This window comes from Monodelphis domestica, chromosome 5 (genome assembly GCF_027887165.1).
Source record: "Monodelphis domestica isolate mMonDom1 chromosome 5, mMonDom1.pri, whole genome shotgun sequence".
Classification (NCBI taxonomy): Eukaryota; Metazoa; Chordata; class Mammalia; order Didelphimorphia; family Didelphidae; genus Monodelphis; species Monodelphis domestica.
In genome coordinates, this window is record NC_077231.1 from 94173938 (window position 1) to 94191261 (window position 17324).

Sequence of the window (17324 nt, forward strand, 5' to 3'; positions counted from 1 at the left end):
GTGTAATAAAGAGTGCTGGTGCTGGAGTCAGGGAGAGCCAGGTTCAAATCCTGCCTCTGGCATGGGCCTGGTTGTGGGAGCATGGGAAAGCCTCCGAACCACTCTGTGTCCCCAGACAAGTAATAGGCAGGTTGCCGATTTGCCACAGTAGAGGAAAAAGTTTCTTATACCAGATCAGAGCAAGTGCAACAAAAATGGTTGTGGGTTATACATTGCCAGTTAAATTCATGCCCCTCACTGATTGCCTTTGAGAAGTGCTTTGCCATCATTTCCAACTGGGCTTTAGACTGGAACCCAAGTTTCCTCATCCTGGGATGCTACATCACACAACGTCCTCTCTTCCTGGGTTTAGAGATGAGGAAACTAAGACCTGAGGAGGGGAAGAGACTTTCAAGAATGACTAGAAAATGGTTCACTTCTCAGGTATGTCTTAGTGGTCATTCTTGGTCTGGGAGGAGATGGCCTGTGATTGCCGAGATTTCTGAGATGATGTGACTCATCCTTTTGCTCAAGGTCCTTGACCACATCGGCAGATTTGGAACTCAGATCTTTGGCTTCTCAGACCCACAATCTTTGTACCAAACAGCTATCCTTTCCTTTCCTTGCCTTTCTTTTCCTTCTTTTCTTTTTTACAACCCTTACCTTCTGTCTCAGAATTTATATTAAGTATCAGTTCCAAGGCAGAAGAGCAGTAAGAGCTAGACAATTAGGATTAAGTGACTTGCCCAGGGTCATACAGCTAGGTTGTATCTTAGGCCAGATTTGAACTCTGGCCCTCCTGTCTCTAGGCCTGGCCCTTATTCACTGAGCCACCTAGCTGCTCCCTGATTTTCAAAAACTATTGGATCTAACTAAGAAACCAGAAAAGAAGAGAAAGGAAACTAGAGATGCAAGTGTCTAGAATAAGTGGGAACATCCTGGCTCTGGTCTTGTCTTATCTGAAGCCCCTCAAGGAATCATCTCCTGGAACAGAGCCCAGCCAAGGGTCTTGTACATCAGAGGTTCCCCGTGGATCCAAGACTGGGCATTACCCTACCCCGGGGAGTGGGCACAAGTGTTACTTTTGCCAACAATGTATTAACGCAGGATAAAACAGCTTCATGCCACAGAGGGCAGGATTTTCTCATATATAAAAACATACAATTTTAAAAATACCTTCAAGAGGTTTCCCATCTCCCTGCTCTGCTGTAGCTGGCACCTGCCCTGCCCCAAGGTCTAACGTGCACTTGCCTTGCACTTGAGGAGCCCACCCTCTGGAGGGACATTCGCTGCCCTCTCCTCAGGACCTTGGAAGTGATCTTGAAGAGTTTCTGTAGCTGAAAGTCCATTTCCCTGGGGCTGCACCACTGGCTCATGAAGCTCTGAAATGGGTCAGGCTGGGCCCCAGAGACCCAAAGCTGTGGAGGGAAGGAAACCTGGGAAAGAGGCTGCTGGCCAGAACGTTCCTTCTTCCTTGTTGTCAGTCAGATCCCCATGGCCCAGGCACTGCCTCCCTTTCCCAACTCCCCATGGACACTCTCTGCTTAGTGAAATCCTATTAGATAACTTTGTATACCATGGGACCAGTTTACTTGGGAGAATTTTGTCTGCCCTGTAGAATAGACAGGGGCTGTCACCTCAGGGCAAGGACCCTTTCTGTTTGGTCTTTGTAGCTAGCACAGGGGCTGCTATGTGATGATCCTGGAACAGAACTGAGGTGGGAGAGACAGACAGACAGACAGATGGAGGGACAGAGAGAGAGAGAGAGGAGAAGGAGAGGGGGGAGATAGAGATAGAAAGATAGAGACAGAGACAGAGAGAGTCAGAGAAAGGAGAGACAGAGGGGAAGACAGACAGACAGAGAGAAGGGGATAGAGATAGAGAAGCAGAGAGAGAGAGAGAGAAAGAGAGAGAAAGAAAGAGAGAGAGAGAGAGAGAGAGAGAGAGAGAGAGAGAGAGAGAGAGAGAGGCAGAGAAAGGAGAGGCAAAGAGTGAGTTAAGAAGAGAGTGAAAGAGCAAAAGAATATTATTAATATGAATTCACATTTGTTGAGTGCTTTTTGGTTTTTGAAAGAGTTTCCTTATAATAAGTCTATGAAATAAACAGGGTAAGGATTACTATTCCCATCTTAACAGGTAAGAAAATTGAGGCTCAAGAAAGGAAAAGACTTGCCCAAGGTCACAAAAGTAGTATTATAAACTCCTAAAGGTGAAGCTAGAAGGAACCTAATGGGACAGCTTATTGGAAAGAGTGCCAGGCCTAGAAATAGGAGGTCCTGGGCTCAAATCAGACCCTAGATACTTCCTACTTGTGTGACAAGTCACTTAATCCCAATTGCCTAGCCATTACCACTCTTCTGCCTTGGAACCAATATTTAGCATCAACTCTAAGACGGAAGGTAAGGGTTAAAAAAAAAAAGAAGGGATTTTGGAGGTTGTCTTGGTCACTCATTTTGTTTTACAGATGAGGAAACTGAGGCCCATAGAAATGCATTGCCTGGACTTGGGTATGCTTATAAGAACATTGATGAGGAGCTAGAAGGGCTTTAGAGGTCACCTAGTCTATCTCCCATATTTTATTGACGAGGAAGCTCAAGCCCAGAGAATTATCCAACATCACACATCCAGGAAATGTGTGGTCAATGGCCAAGCCTAGAGTGGCTGATTCCAAACTCAGCCCTCATACACAGGATCACTTCACTCATGGCCAAGGCAGGTCTCACCCTGAGCCTCCCAGTTCTGGACTCGGTTCTCTTTTTTTCCTTATAACATTCCATAACCCAAAGCGCCATTATAAGAAAGACATAGGTTGTAGGCATTGCCCCCTTAACGGCTACAAAAGCCATCTGCTAGGCTTGACAGAGTGAGCAAGAACAGGAAGCAGGGGTGCCTTGCACATAGTAGGGATGATGTCATAAATAAATTTGTTGGATTGAATTGAGTTGAAAAAAACCAGGAAGAAGCCCAAAGAAACTGCAGCTGGATGGGCCACTGGGAGGGGTCTCTGCTCCTGCCAACAGGGGCAGGCAGATACAAAAGCTTGGGAGCCTGGGAGCGGGGCTGGCCCAGCCAGAGACTGTGCTGGTCTGGAATCTGGGTCACAGGGTTACCACTAAAGAGAAGTAGTTTCTTTAGCCTGCTCTGTTAGTACCAGAAAGGGAACAATTGGGCTGTTCACAGATAGTCTTCTCTTCCAGGGAAGCAAATAAGTTTTAAGGGAGCTTAGACAAAGCACCCTGGATAAGGAGAGTCTCAGGACCTGGGTTCTGATCCTGACTGCCTGTGTGATGTTGAGCAAATCCATCTGCTTTTCCACAGCGTGGTTTCCTCACTTGCAAGATTGCCAACATCCCATCCAACTCTAAATGTCTCTTGTGTGACTTCCAAGGTGTCGAGCACCACATGGGCTCTATGTGTTGGGTCACAGACATTGCAATGGTGGCATGGCTGCCACTTTCCACTCAGTATCATCAGTTCACATAAGAAACATGTATAGCTGAGACTGAGAAGTGATTTGTTCAAAGCCACAAAGGCAGGTAGTGGCGGAGCTCGGATTCAAATTCGGGTCCTTTGACTAAAGTTTAATCTTCCCAATGCATTGTGCTTTCTGAAATTCTGTATACAGAGAAGTCAGCAGAAAACATATGTTAACAAAATACAAAGTAATTTCAGGGGGTAGCACTAACAACTAGGGGAATCGGGCTGAGCCAAGGATGCCAAGAGATGGAGGTGAAGAGGATAAAAATATCAGGTATGGAGGATGTCTTTACCTGGCCATGCCAAGGAGACATGGATCTTTTGTTTCATGATTATTTGGCACATTGACTGATAGCATAAAGGACTGTTTTTCATTTTCTATACATGATATCTAGGAGATCACTAATAAAGTTTTCAAGGACTACCACCCTGGGAGATAGATGCTATTATTTTTCCTATTTTTCTGATGAGTAGACTGAGGCATAGAAAGACTAAATGGATTTGTACAGGGTTACATAACTAGTGTCTGAAACAGGATTCAAACTCAGGTCCCCCTGACTCCAAGTATAGTAATTTAACCATAACAGATATGGGCTAGCTTATTTGTGTTTATTTTTATTTTTATTTACATGTTTATTTGTGTGCAGGCTTTTCTCCTTTAAAGAAAGGGTTTTGAACCTTTTGGGGTATATTTTGGCCACTTAGCAAATCATCTGGACCTCTTCTCAGAATTATATCTCTAAATGCATAAAATAAAATCCATAAGATTACAATGGAAAGCAATTACATGACAATGTAATAAGGATAAGTTTTAAAATATAAATTAATGGACTCCAGATTAAGAATCTCTACTTTAAAAGATAGCAGATCCCTTTCAACTGTGAACATCTAGTCCTTCCTTTTCTCCTAGGTATCATCTGTCCTTTCACTAAATGAATAGGAAAGAGCTACAAAATGGGCTGCTCGGGGGACCAAAATCAGGCAGAAATAAACACTAGGCATCTCTCCATGGTGCTTGCTCTGTCTTCCCACATCTACAGAGCAATGCCATCATTATATTCCCTCCATTTTCTTTAGCTTAAGATATTTTTCTAGGATTTCTCATCCCCGTGTTTTCCCCTTTAACAGTAGAGGGCAGACTGGGAAATGTCTCTACTAGACAGAAATAAACACTACTATTCTTGGCCAGATGCCCATTCCAGTGTATGGCATTGCAGAAGAGGTAAAAGCCACCTTAAGCTAACAACTTGGCCCAAACTTATATCTGCCTGCCTGTCTGTCTATCTATCTATCTATCTATCTATCTATCTATCTATCTATCTATCTGTCCATCTGTCTATCTATCTATCTATCTATCTGTCTGTCTATCTGTCTTATCTCACCTCTCTGTTTATATTTATTTTTCTTTCTATCCATATATATCTGTGTATATAGGTATGTAGATACCTTTATAAGCAGATACAGTGATAAAGTATCTTTTATATAATATTTTATTTTTAGAATATTTTAAAATTCCCTCCAATTTCCCCTTTTATATTAAAAAATTTTATTGGTGTTTCTTGTTTTATTTTTCATTTTCCAATATACTCTTCACATTATCCCTTCCCAGAGATCTTTCTCTTGTAACACGGAATAAAAAAAAAAGAGAAAGAGAATAGGAAAAAAGCAATCTGGTGAAAATAGACAACACACCCCTGAATCTGACAGCAATGTTCCATATCCATAGCACCCTACCTGCAAAAAGGGGAAGAAGGTTTATTTTCTCATCCCTTCTTTGGTATTAACCCAAGTTTATGTTTTTAAAGATGTGTTCAACTGTATAGAAATAGATAAAACCAATTATGACTGCCCCTGCTCGTGGCATTATTTTCTCTGGTGAGTCAATAAATCCATGATTTTTTGATGTGTGCTCACTTATACAGTGGATTTGTTGTTTATGTAGGCAGCATAATATACCAGGAAGTATGTTAGACTTGAAATCAAGAAGACCAGTGTTCGAATCCTGACTTAGTCACTCACTAGTTGTGTGATCCAGGGTAAATAATTTAGTCTCTCTGGGTCTATTTTCCTTCTCTGTAAAATCAAGGGGTCAGACTCTGAGATCTCTTCCAGCTCTAAATCTATGGATATATCTTTTAAAAATTAAAAGAAAATTTTTAAACAAATACCAAATAGCATTTCTATATATACTATAAAACATGAGAGATTTGTATATAAAACTGAATCTCTATTATGTATACTCTACTCTCTATCTCTTTTCTCCCCATGTATATAATACATTCAATGTGCAACCTTCAAAGCTTCAAAGCTCATTTATGATTCCATCTGGCTTTCCTTCTATTTTCTTCTCATTTTTCCAGGTTGGGGAAGGTGAAGGTGGGAGAAACTATCCCAATCCTTCTCTACTTATAAAAAAGAAACCCTTGCCTTCTGTGTTAGAATTGATACCAAGTATCAGTTCCAAGGCAGAAGAGCAGTAAGGGCTAGGCAATGGGGGTTAAATGACTTGCCCAGCAGCACACAGATAGGAAGCATCTAAGGCCAGATTTGAACCCAGACCCTCATATCTCCAGGCCTGGTACTCTATCCTCTGAGCTGCCCAGCTACCCCTTTTTAAAATTTCTTGGTAAATTCTCATTGGGAAAGGCTGCAAAAGAGATACTTGGTTACATCTAGGTTGGACCAGAGGAACTTTGAGTTCCTTTTCAACTCTGTGATTCTGTGAGTCTATGAATTATATCCAACCCCACTAATTATTTTTTCTTTAAGTAAATTTGTATTGTCAATCATAAAATCTTCTGCATACATTTGAAAATGTTAATATATGTATAATAGATATTTATTCAGTCTTCAGAGAGCATATTTGCTGATTTATTATCCTGAGTTGTTTTACAAGAAAGTGGCTGGAATATCATTTGGCTTTTAGGAATCCCATTAAAAAAACAAAACTTGGTGCCCACAATAATTTAAAGATCTCAGACACTTGCAACTCACATATTGGGAGCCATTGGCCTAAGCACTGGGGAGAGAACACACAAGTTCTTCTCCCAAGGCAAAATGGTATTTGACCACAAAGAAGCAGTACCTTACCAACTGTAAGATAAGATGGTAGCCTGAGATTGACTAACCCAAGAAGCTTGGGCCAACCTCTGAGGTTAGGTGAAAGATTACTTAAGAGATGACTCATGTGATCTTTACTACATGATAATTCTATATTCTGCATCCTCTGCCCCTTCATCTTCATCTATTAAAACCTTTTTATCCCTTCAAAAATGCATCTAATTTTCTTGCATTTTCTTGTGGCTCTTTCATTTGGTGATATATGTATTTGGTTTGGGGTTGATTAATGCACCCAGATTATTATCTCCCTTTGTTTGGCTTCTCTTTTCGTGTGTGTCTGTTTGGTTGGATATTTTCAGACCAGACTTATCTCCAAATATCAGGCTATTAGTTAACAGGAGATGAAGAGTTATTGGGTGAGGGATCAACTTAATTAAATTTGCTTAGCACAGCCTGTGATATGTGTCCCAGGGAGCTGTTTGGGACTGCCTAGTGCCTGGCACACAGTAGGAACAAAATCAATACTTGTTGATTGATTGACTCAGTTGGTTTGGGGTTTTATGTATTCTATACTCTGCTTTATGAATGCTCTGTATTTTAAAAATCTGAAATCTATGAAAGATTAATTGCAGTTATTTTTCACTTGATTCATTTTCAGTGGTGCTTCTAATATTGCTCTTACTGTCTATGCTTGATCTTGAAAAAATCCTATCACTTTCCAGAATCTCAGGGTTTTTTCCCTGTAAGTTAGGGATTATAATGAAAAAAAAAACCCAAACCTTACCTTCTGTCTTAGAATTGATACTAAGCATTCGTTCTAAGGCAGAAGAGCAACAAGGGGCCAGGCAATTGGAGTTAAGTGACTTGCCCAGGTTCACACAACTAGGAAGTGGGTCTGAGGTCAGATTAGAACTCAGGCCCTCTCCACTCTAGACCTTGCTCTCAAGCCACCTAGCTGTCCTTGATAATGATTCTTGAGATGCTTACTTTACAGAGCTTGTTATGTTGATCAATTGACAAACATTTACTAGGCTGTGTTGGGGCTCCAAATACAAAGAATGACCCAATCCCTACTTTCAAAGAGTTTATGGTCTATCCAGGACAAAATGAGCTGAGGACTAAATGTAAAGTCCTCTGTAACTGCGAAGTGGTTTTCATAGGAATAAGGAACATACATACTCCTAGACCTGGAAGGAACATTAAAGACCATTGAGTTTAATCCCCTTATTTTATAGCTGAGGAAATTAAGATTCAGAGAGCCTAAGCTTGAGCAAATTGCCCAGAGTGATACAGTTAGTAAGGGGGAGGGAGGATTTGAACCTAGGACTCAGTGACTCCAAGCTCAATGATCTTTCCACAGTACCATACCTCTCAATTAATGACAGTCAGAGTGGATGAAGCAAGGGAGGAGATCGGGCAAAATGTTCTCTGGAGTCCCTTCCCATTCTACAGCTTGGTTAAGTTTCAAGTGAAGACAGTGATGAAGTTTGTGATTTTTTTGAACACAGTGTAATTAATTGAGTTTCTGAGGCTCCCATTTCCCCACAAATGCTAACAAAGCCTTTTTTTTTTTTCAGAGAGCTGGATTGAAAGATGCCTCAATGAAAGTGAAAACAAGCGCTATTCCAGCCACACGTCTCTGGGGAATGTTTCTAATGATGAAAGTAAGTATCCGGCATTCCTGGGTCCAATTCTGTCTCCCATGACAGAGAACTGATTGATCGATGACATTTCCTCCAAATATTTCTGGGATGGGATTTGGAATCCAGGGAAAACTGCATCTGACCCCTCCCCTGAGGTCCCTTTGCTTGTGGAGGTAGCTGTGAGCTCTTAAAGAATACACCTTAAGGCAGATGGGTGATTCAGTGGATTGAGAGTCAGACCTAGAGATAGGAGGTCCTGTGTTCAAGTGTGACACTTCCCAGCTGTGTGACCCGAGACAAGTCACTTAACCCCCATTGCCCAGCCCTAACTATGCTTCTATGATGGATATTGATTCTAAGAAGGAAGGTAAGAGTTAAAAAAAAAAAAGAATTCATCAGAAAAGTCCTCTGTCTGGAAGGACCTGCCAAGCTAGGAAAGATTCAAGGAGGATGCTAGATCTGTTGCCTGAGGACCAGCTTGACTCATCACCAGGTTGGCCAAAGAGAGATTGTATTTTTCAGCCACTGTAACCCATGGAGATATTTTACTAAGTCACGGAGGGGCTGTGATCTGTATGGGGGGGGGGGGTGCCCACATGGACAAAACCAGAGATCGTTCAAGTAAGGCAGAAGGAACGTGCTCCCTGGCAAAAGAAAACTTTCAAAGAGGTCGTTAGCATCCATGCTGCCTTGTAAAGTAGATGAGAACCGTGACATCACACTGTACTATGGACCAGAAGGCTGTATAAGGTAGAGATGCTCGTGTGCTGAAAGGTCTTGGCTGAAGGGAGCTCTTGCTTCCGGGCTGGTTCCAGTGTCATGAATTGTAAGGACAACATTTCAGGCTTGTAGATGCAATAGTCCACAGAAGGGATGCCCCAGCATTAAGAGGGGTTGGGAAAGGCTTCCAGTAGAAGGTGGAATTCTAGGGGAGCCTTGAAAGAAGCCAGGAGGCAGCGATAAGGGGGTGAGCATTCCATGCATGAGGGGCAGCCAGGGGAAGTGCCCTGAGTTGGGAAGTAGACTGTTTTGTTTGAGAAGCAGCCAGGAGATCAGTGTCACTGGATGGAAGAGTACATTAGGGATGGAATGGAGGTGAGGTATAAAGTATGAGAAAACTGGAAAGGTGGGAAAGGCTTAAAAAAAAACCAATTACTTTCCATATTAGAATTAATACTGTGCTTTGGTTCCAAGGCAGGAGGGAAATAAGGGCTAAGCAATGGGGGAGGGAGTGGCAGGCAACTAAGGGACTTGCCCAGGGTCACAAAGCCAGGAAGTGTCTGAATCCAGATTTGAACCCAGAACCTCCTATTCCTAGGCCTGACTCTCTATCCACTGAGCCACCTAACTATCCCTGAGACATACATTTTCCTTTCTTTTCTTTTTTTTAAACCCTTACTTTCCTTCTTTAAAAAATTTTTTTTAGACCCTTACCTTCCATCTTAGAATCAATACTAGGTATTGGTTCTAAGACAGAAGAGCTCACCTTCCTTCTTAAAATCAATACAAAGTAGCAGTTCCAAGGCAGAAAAGTGGTTAGGGCCAGGCAATGGGGGTCAAGTGACTTGCCCAGGGTCACACAGCTAAGAAATATCTGAAGCAGATTTCCCTAGCTCTCACTCCATCTAACTGTTCCCTGGGAAGGACTTTCAAAACCAGAGGATTTTATATTTGATCCCAGAAGTGATAGGGGGCCACTGGAGTTGATTGACTATGGGAGTGACATGGTGAGACCCACATTTTAGTAAGGGTAATTTGAAAGCTGAGTGGAGAATGAATTGGAGCAGGGGGAGACTAGAAACAGAGAGACCAACTTGTGGGCAACCACAGTCATCCAGGTATGTCGTCATGAGGATCTACACCAGGGCGGCGTCAAGAGAGCATCAAGAGAGGAGAAGGCAGCCTATTTGAGAGATGCCAGAGATGTTACAAGCATCAATCCACCAGGACCTGGCAACTGATAGGATGTGGGAGGTCAAGAGAAAGTGAGAAGATGAGGCTTTGACCCTGAGAGCAGGGATCCCCAAACTAGGGCCTGCCGGCCACATGTGGCCCCCTGAGGCCATTTTTCTATCCCCCACCGTACTTCCAGAAGGGGCCCCTCTTTCATTGATGGTCAGTGAGAATAGCACTGTGTGTGGCATCACTCACATACAGTACTATTTCCGGTGACAAAATCCTTTGTGTGGAGCCTTGTTCTGAGAGTAACTGAATGAGAACGAGGCGCCTGCAAAGGATTATGTGGCTGCACAATGGAAGACGTCAGCATGCTGAGCAGCGATCTGGGGGAGGGGATTCCACACTGTGTATACTGCTGCCCAGTATAGTGGTGGCAGTGATGGGCCTGTGCAAGGTGTGGCAGGCCCATCACAGCCAGCACTGCAGCCTCCACTATCCCAGACAGCCGTATACAGATTTGCTCATAGTTTTTTTTTTTGTTTTGTTTTTTATAGTCCGTCCCTCCAATGTTCTGAGGGACAGTGAACTGGCCTCCTATGTAAAAAGTTTAGGGACTCCTGCCTGAGAGGCTGGGAGGGTGGGAGGGCTCTTGATGGGCATATGACATTTAGGGACAGAGGAGGGTTTTGGGGAAAAAAGTAATCAGTTCAGTTTTGGACATGATGAGTTTGAGCTGTCTCTGGGACAACTAGGTTTTTTTTTTTTAAGTTCATTTATTTAATTAATTAATTTAGAATATTTTTCCATGGTTACCTGATTCATGTTCTTTCCCTCCCTTTCTCCCACCCTCCTTCCATAGCTGATGCGCAATTCCACTGGGTTTTACATGTGTCCTTGATCAAAACCTATTTCCCTATTATTGATATTTGCACCAGGGTGATCATTTAGAGTCAACATCCCCAATCATATCCCCATCAAACCATGTGATCAGGCAGTTGTTTTTCTTCTGTGTTTCTACTCCCACAGTTCTTCCTCTGGATGTGGATACTGTTCTTTCTGTCCCTCAGAATTGTCCTGGGTCATTGCATTGCTGTTAGTAGAGACATCCATTACATTCTATTGTGCCACAGTGTATCAGTCTCTGTGTACAATGTTCTCCTGGTTCTGCTCCTCTCATCTGCATCACTTCCTGGAGGTTGTTCCAGTCTCCATGGAACTCCTCCACTTTATTATTCCTTTGAGCACAATAGTATCCCATCACCAACATATACCACAGTTTGTTCAGCCATTCCCCAATTGAAGGGCATCCCCTCATTTTCCAATTTTTGGCCACCACAAAGAGTGCAGCTATGAATATTCTTGTACAAGTCTTTTTCCTTATTATCTCTTTGGGGTACAAACCCAGCAGTGCTATGGCTGGATCAAAGGGCAGACAGTCTTTTATCGCCCTTTGGGCATAGTTCCAAATTGCCCTCCAGAATGGTTGGATCAATTCACAACTCCACCAGCAATGAATTAATGGGACAACTAATTTGAGGTGTCTAATAGGCAGTTGGAGATGTAAGGCCAACAGGCAGCAGAGCTCTTGGGGTTGGTTATGTAGATCCAAGAATCATTGGCTTCGAGATGATCATTGAATCCCTGGAACCAAAGAGAGAGTGTCCATGTCTACTGATCTCCAGACTCAATGCCACTATTGTGTTTCCTCTGATCTGTCTAATGATGGCTTATTGGGAAAACAGATGATTCAAATGTGTACTTGCAAGTTTTTTTTTAAACCCTCTTACCTTCCATCTTAAAATCAATAGTGTGTATTAGTTCCAAGGCAGAAGAGTGGTAAGGACTAGGCAATGGGGGTTATGTGACTTGCCCAGGGTCACACAGCTAGGTAGTGTCTGAGGCTAGATTTGAACCCAGGACCTCCCATCTCTGGGCCTGGCTCTCAATCCACTGAACCACCAAGCTGCTCCCTACTTGCAAGTAAAGAGACATCTTTTAATCTTTAATCCCAGGGAAAGGAAATACAGTGAGCAAATTACAGAAGGTATATATAATGGTACATGGAAGGCATTTAATAAATGCTTGTTCCCTTGACTAGGGAGATGCAGGACAGTAGCAGCCTCATGAAACTGGCTATACTTTCCTCTTCTTGTTCTTTAAGGTAGATCCCCTTGAAGAAGAGAGGCAACTCTGGAGGCAGCTGGGTGGCTCAGTGAATTGTGAATCAGGCCCAGAGAGAGGAGGTCCTGAGTTCAGATATGATCTCAGACATTTCCTAGTTGTGTGACCCTGGGCAAGTCACTTGCATTGCCTAGCCCTTACCACTCTTCTGCCTTGGAACTGCTACTTTGTATTGATTTTAAGAAGGAGGGTGAATTCTTTTGCCTTAGAACTAAAACCCAGTATTTATTCTAAGATGGAAGGTAAGGATTTAAAAAAAATTTTTAAATGAATAAAGGAGGAAGAATGAGCCCCTCAAGTGGTGGTGGGGGGAAGTAAAGGTGGGGGGGAGCCCAACTTTTTACCACTGGAAGCCCCTTTCATTGTCAAGCCTCATCGAATTCTAGGTTTTTAGCTTTCCTGGTACTGTTCTTATAGGGCCTTCAAGCCACTTCATCCATCTGTCCCATCACCTGCCTTTATCTCTATTGCTTCTATAGCTCTTTTGCTGTTGTTTTTGAATCTTTTCAGTTTTGTCCAACTCTTCATGATCCCATTTGGGGTTTTCTTGGCCAAAATACTGGAGGGGTTTGCCATTTCCTTCTCCAGCTCATTTGACAGATGAGGAAACTGAGGCAAATGAGTTCAGTAATTTCCCCAGAGTCACACAGCTAGTAAGTATCTGAGGCTGGATTAGAATTCAGGTCTTCCTTATTCCAGGTCTGGTGCTGTATCTACTTTGCCATTTAGCTGTGTGATCTTCCTTTTTTATACCTCCTTTTATATAATCTGATCCATATCAACCTCCTAGGCTTCTTTCATCACCTTTAGGAACAGGAAATGTCAAAACTGGGAGAAATCTTAGAATACAGAAGGCCAGAAGTCAGAGGGAATGTAGACCACAGAATGTCAGTCTTTGGAGGGACCTTAGGCTATGACAATGTTCATAAGCAGCAGCAGCAGCAGAATAGCCATTGGATGAAGAGGAATGAAAGATTAGATAAAGAGTGGGGATGATCAGAGGCCAGCTCTTGAAGGAGTTGGGAGGTGATGGATAGTAGCACAAATTGAGGGTAGGGGTTGGCCTTGGCAAGGAGAAGGGTCACCTCTTCATCAGACTGGAGAAAAGGAAAAAAAGAACAAGAGATGATGTTGAGGGATTTCGAGGTATAGAATTGGGAAGAAGTGAAAGTTCCAAAAAAATGGTATTTAATTTCTTGGCAAAATATGAAGCAAGGGTTCTTTTGAAAAATGATCTGGGGATGGGGGCAGCTGGGTAGCTCAGTAGATAGAGAGCCAGGCCTAGAGATGGGAGGTCCTAGGTTCAAATCTGACCTCAGACACTTCCCAGCTGGGTGACCTTGGGCAAGTCACTTGACCATCATTGCCTAGCTCTTACCACTCTTCTGCCTTGGAACCAATACACAGTATTGATTCTAAGGCAGAGGGTTAAGAGTTTAAAAAAAAGTGATCTGGGATGGAGGAAAGGATTGCCTTGTGCTGAGGAGAGAAAGGTTGAAATCACTGTGGGGATGGTGACCAAGAGTCCTACAGAAAGGAAGGAGCCCAGGGATGGACATGCACTGGCAAATGCTTAAGTGAGATTAGATAGCCTTGCTTTGTAATGGACAGTTGGCAAGGTTGTGTGATTTTCTTCATGAGTCATCAATATCACACAAGAAGTCCATCAAGCTAACTAGATTTACTAAGTGATTAATACGGAATAAGTCCTTGCTCCATGGTTGGGATACAAAGAAAAGGAAAACAAAACAAAAATAGTCCCTACCCTCAAGATAGTTATAGTCTAAATAGAAGCAAGGAGGGTGGAAGGTGGATGGTAGATAGTGGAAGGTGAATGGTGGAAGGTGGATGATGGATGGTGGAAGGTGGATAGTGGATGGTAGGTGGTGGATAGTGCATGGTGGATGGTGGAAGGTGGATGATGGATGGTGGAAGGTGGATAGTGGATGGTAGGTGGTGGATAGTGCATGGTGGATGGTGGAAGGTGGGGGTAAAACTGGAGGTCATTTTGGAACATTGTGATCAGAGATGTGAAAAGGGTCAAGAGATGTGAGAGTAAAGAAAAGGATAAAGTTGAGTTTCCTGAGGCCCCTAATTCCCCAAACCCAATTTTTGCCCAAGCTTCCCTATTACTGTTGAGGGCACCAACATCCTTCCAGCCATTCAAGATCATAACTTCTTGCTTTCCTCACCTCCCATCTCTTCTCTCTACTCACACAGTTGCTTATTCAGGACTTCAGCCCCTCTTGCCTAGACTATTATTTGTGGGTAGCTTTCCCTTTTCCAATTCTCCACATACCTGCTAAAGTGATCTTTCTGAAGCATGGGTTGGACCATGTCATTCTCCTGTTCAATAAGCTCCAGGGACTACCTACCGACTCCAAGTTTCTCTTTCATCTTAAAAAAAAACCAAACCAACCTTACCTTCTATCTTAGAATCAGTACTAAATATAGGTTCTATGGCAAAAGAGTAGTAAGGGTTAGGCAATCAGGGTTAAGTGACTTGCCCAAGGTCACACAACTAGGAAGTGTCTGAGGTCAGATTTGAACTCAGGATCTCCAGACCTGGTTCTCTATCCACTGAGCCACTTACCTGCCCCTAATACTATTTCATCCTTTAATTTTTAGTGTGTGTGTGCGTAAGCTTCATAGTATACAAAGTGAAAACTACAGAGTACCTATAGGTAATTTAAATATAAATATGTACATATTAGACTGTATGTAGAAATACTTTATGCTGAAGGGGGTGTACAGTCAAAAGGTTTGGCAAATTTGACCTCAGACACCTCCTAGCTGTGTGACCCTGGGCAAGTCACTTAACCCCCATTGCCTAACCCTTTCCAATCTTCTGCCTTTCTCAGTATTGATTCTAAGACAGAAGGTAAGGGTTCAAAAAAAGAAGCTGGGGGACAGAGGCGGCAGAAAAGGTCTCCTGAAAAAAAAATTAAAAGCTGAGTCTTGACAGAAAATCAAGGAACCCAAGAGATGGAAGTGAGAGGGAAGAACATTCTAGGCCTTGGGACCAGCCAGGGGAAAAGGATGGAGGGATGGAGTATCAGGAGTGAGAATCAGCAAGGTCTGTACTTGAAACCTCTGCAGTTTGGTGGGACCCTGCAGGGCTTGTGCTTCTAGTTTGGCCTCAGAAAACCCAGGGCTGTCCCCACCCCATGCCATAATGATATATTGGGAGGTAGGCCTCATTGTATTGTGAAGAGGACTGGACATGGAGTCAGGAAGCTGTTTTTCAGTCATTTCATTCAAACCCAACTTTTCATGATCCTTTATGGAGTTGTTTTTGTTGTTGTTTTTGGCAAAGGTATACAGTGGCTTGTCACATCCTTCTCCAATGAATTAAGGCAAATAGAGGTTGTGACTGGCTCAGGATAGTGAGTATCTAAGATTGGATTTCAACTCAGGTCTTCCTGATTCTAGGCTTAACACTCTACCCACTAAGCCATCTAACCACCTCTTTGCATTTTCCTACGAGGTCTAATTCTTTTTCTTTCCTTTCACAGATGAGGAAAAAGAAAACAACCGAGCATCCAAACCCCACTCAACACCCGCCACCCTTCAGTGGTAAGTTTCCTCTTTGAAAACCTCAATATAGTCCTAATGTCTTTTGATCTTCTTGCCCATGGAACCAACTGAACCACTTTTGCTGGTGTGAAAATGAAAAGATAATGAGTTTTTAAATGGAACTGTTTAAATTTGAAAAAAAAAATCCTGTACCATCTAAATTTATAGATGCTTCCTAAATCTCTAGGGGCTGTCTAAAGGTGAGTCAGGGAGATTAGGAAGGATAATCAAGTCACTTCCATAAAAAAAACATCAGTAGCATTTGTGTGGAAAAGGCTAAACTCTCAGCTGGGCTGGAGAATTGTGTGGTCCTGTGAAGACCATCCCTGCAGACATCTCAATAGCAAAATAGGAAAGGGAGAGGCTAGGCCAGCAGAAGCCGATATCCCATCTCTCTATTTCTATAATTAATTTCACTTTGGTTAGCGTTCTGGTAGCACCTTTTTTCACCCCATCCCCATCTCTGAATGGATTCTCTCTCAGCAATCCCCTCTCTCTAGCTTTTGGAATCCTTTCCCTCAGCCACAGACTTGGGGCAAGTCACAGCCTCTCGAAGCCTGCCTCACTTGTAAAATAGGCGGGTTGTACTCTGTGTCTAAACCTGTGCTGCTCTCTAGGACTCCAGCATTGCTGCTTATTCTCTGGCGTTAGAATTAGGAGTCTTTACTCTAAGGTTAGTCTGTCCTCGGTTTGTTTTTTTTTCCTTTAGTAGATTTGACTCTGTCCCCATGTCTGTATTTAGCTAAAATGGCAGCAGTCTATTGGAAGATGCTTTGAGAGAGAAGACCTGATGGGAGCGGGGATTCTTAATTTTTTTATTTGAAAATTTTTATTTAATTAATCAATTTAGAATACTTTTCCATGGTCACATGATTCATGTTCTTTCCCTTCCATAACTCCCTCCCATAGCCAACAAGCAATTCCACTGGGTTTTACATGTGTCCTTGATCAAGACCTATTTCCATATTACTGATATTTGCACTAGGGTGATTGTTTAGAGTCTACATCTCCAATCATAGCTCCCTCGATCCATGTGATCAAGCAGTTGTTTTTCTTCTGTGTTTCTGCTCCCACAGTTCTTTCTCTGGATGTGGAGAGCATCTTTCTCATAAGTCCCTCTGAATTGTCCTGGATCTTTGCATTGCTGCTAGTAGAGAAGTCCATTACATTCAATTGTACCACAGTGTATTAGTCTCTGTATACAATGTTCTCCTGGTTCTGCTCCATGTAGTCAAGCAGTTGTTTTTCTTCTGTGTTTTTACTCCCACAGTTCTTCTTCTGGATGTGGATAGCATCTTTCTCATAAGTCCCTCGGAATTCTCTCATATAATAAACAACATTTTTAAACCCTAACCTTCCATCTTAGAATCAATACTGTGTATTGGTTCTAAGGCAGAAGAGTGATCAGGGCTAGGTAATGGGGATTAAGAGACTTGCCCAGGGCCACACAGCTAGGACACATCTGAGGTCAAATTTGAACCCAGGACCTCCCATTTCTAGGCCTGTCTC

General features: G+C 42.7%; 1 protein-coding gene across 1 annotated transcript in view; it reads left to right on the forward strand.

The window, feature by feature from the left end:
* RFX4 (regulatory factor X4) overlaps nucleotides 1–17324 on the forward strand; it is a 134497-nt gene that overhangs the window by 25151 nt on the left and 92022 nt on the right. The window contains 2 exon segments of the mRNA XM_056800637.1: nucleotides 8094–8180; nucleotides 15755–15815. Of these exon segments, the coding sequence (XP_056656615.1) occupies nucleotides 8094–8180; nucleotides 15755–15815 (148 nt within the window).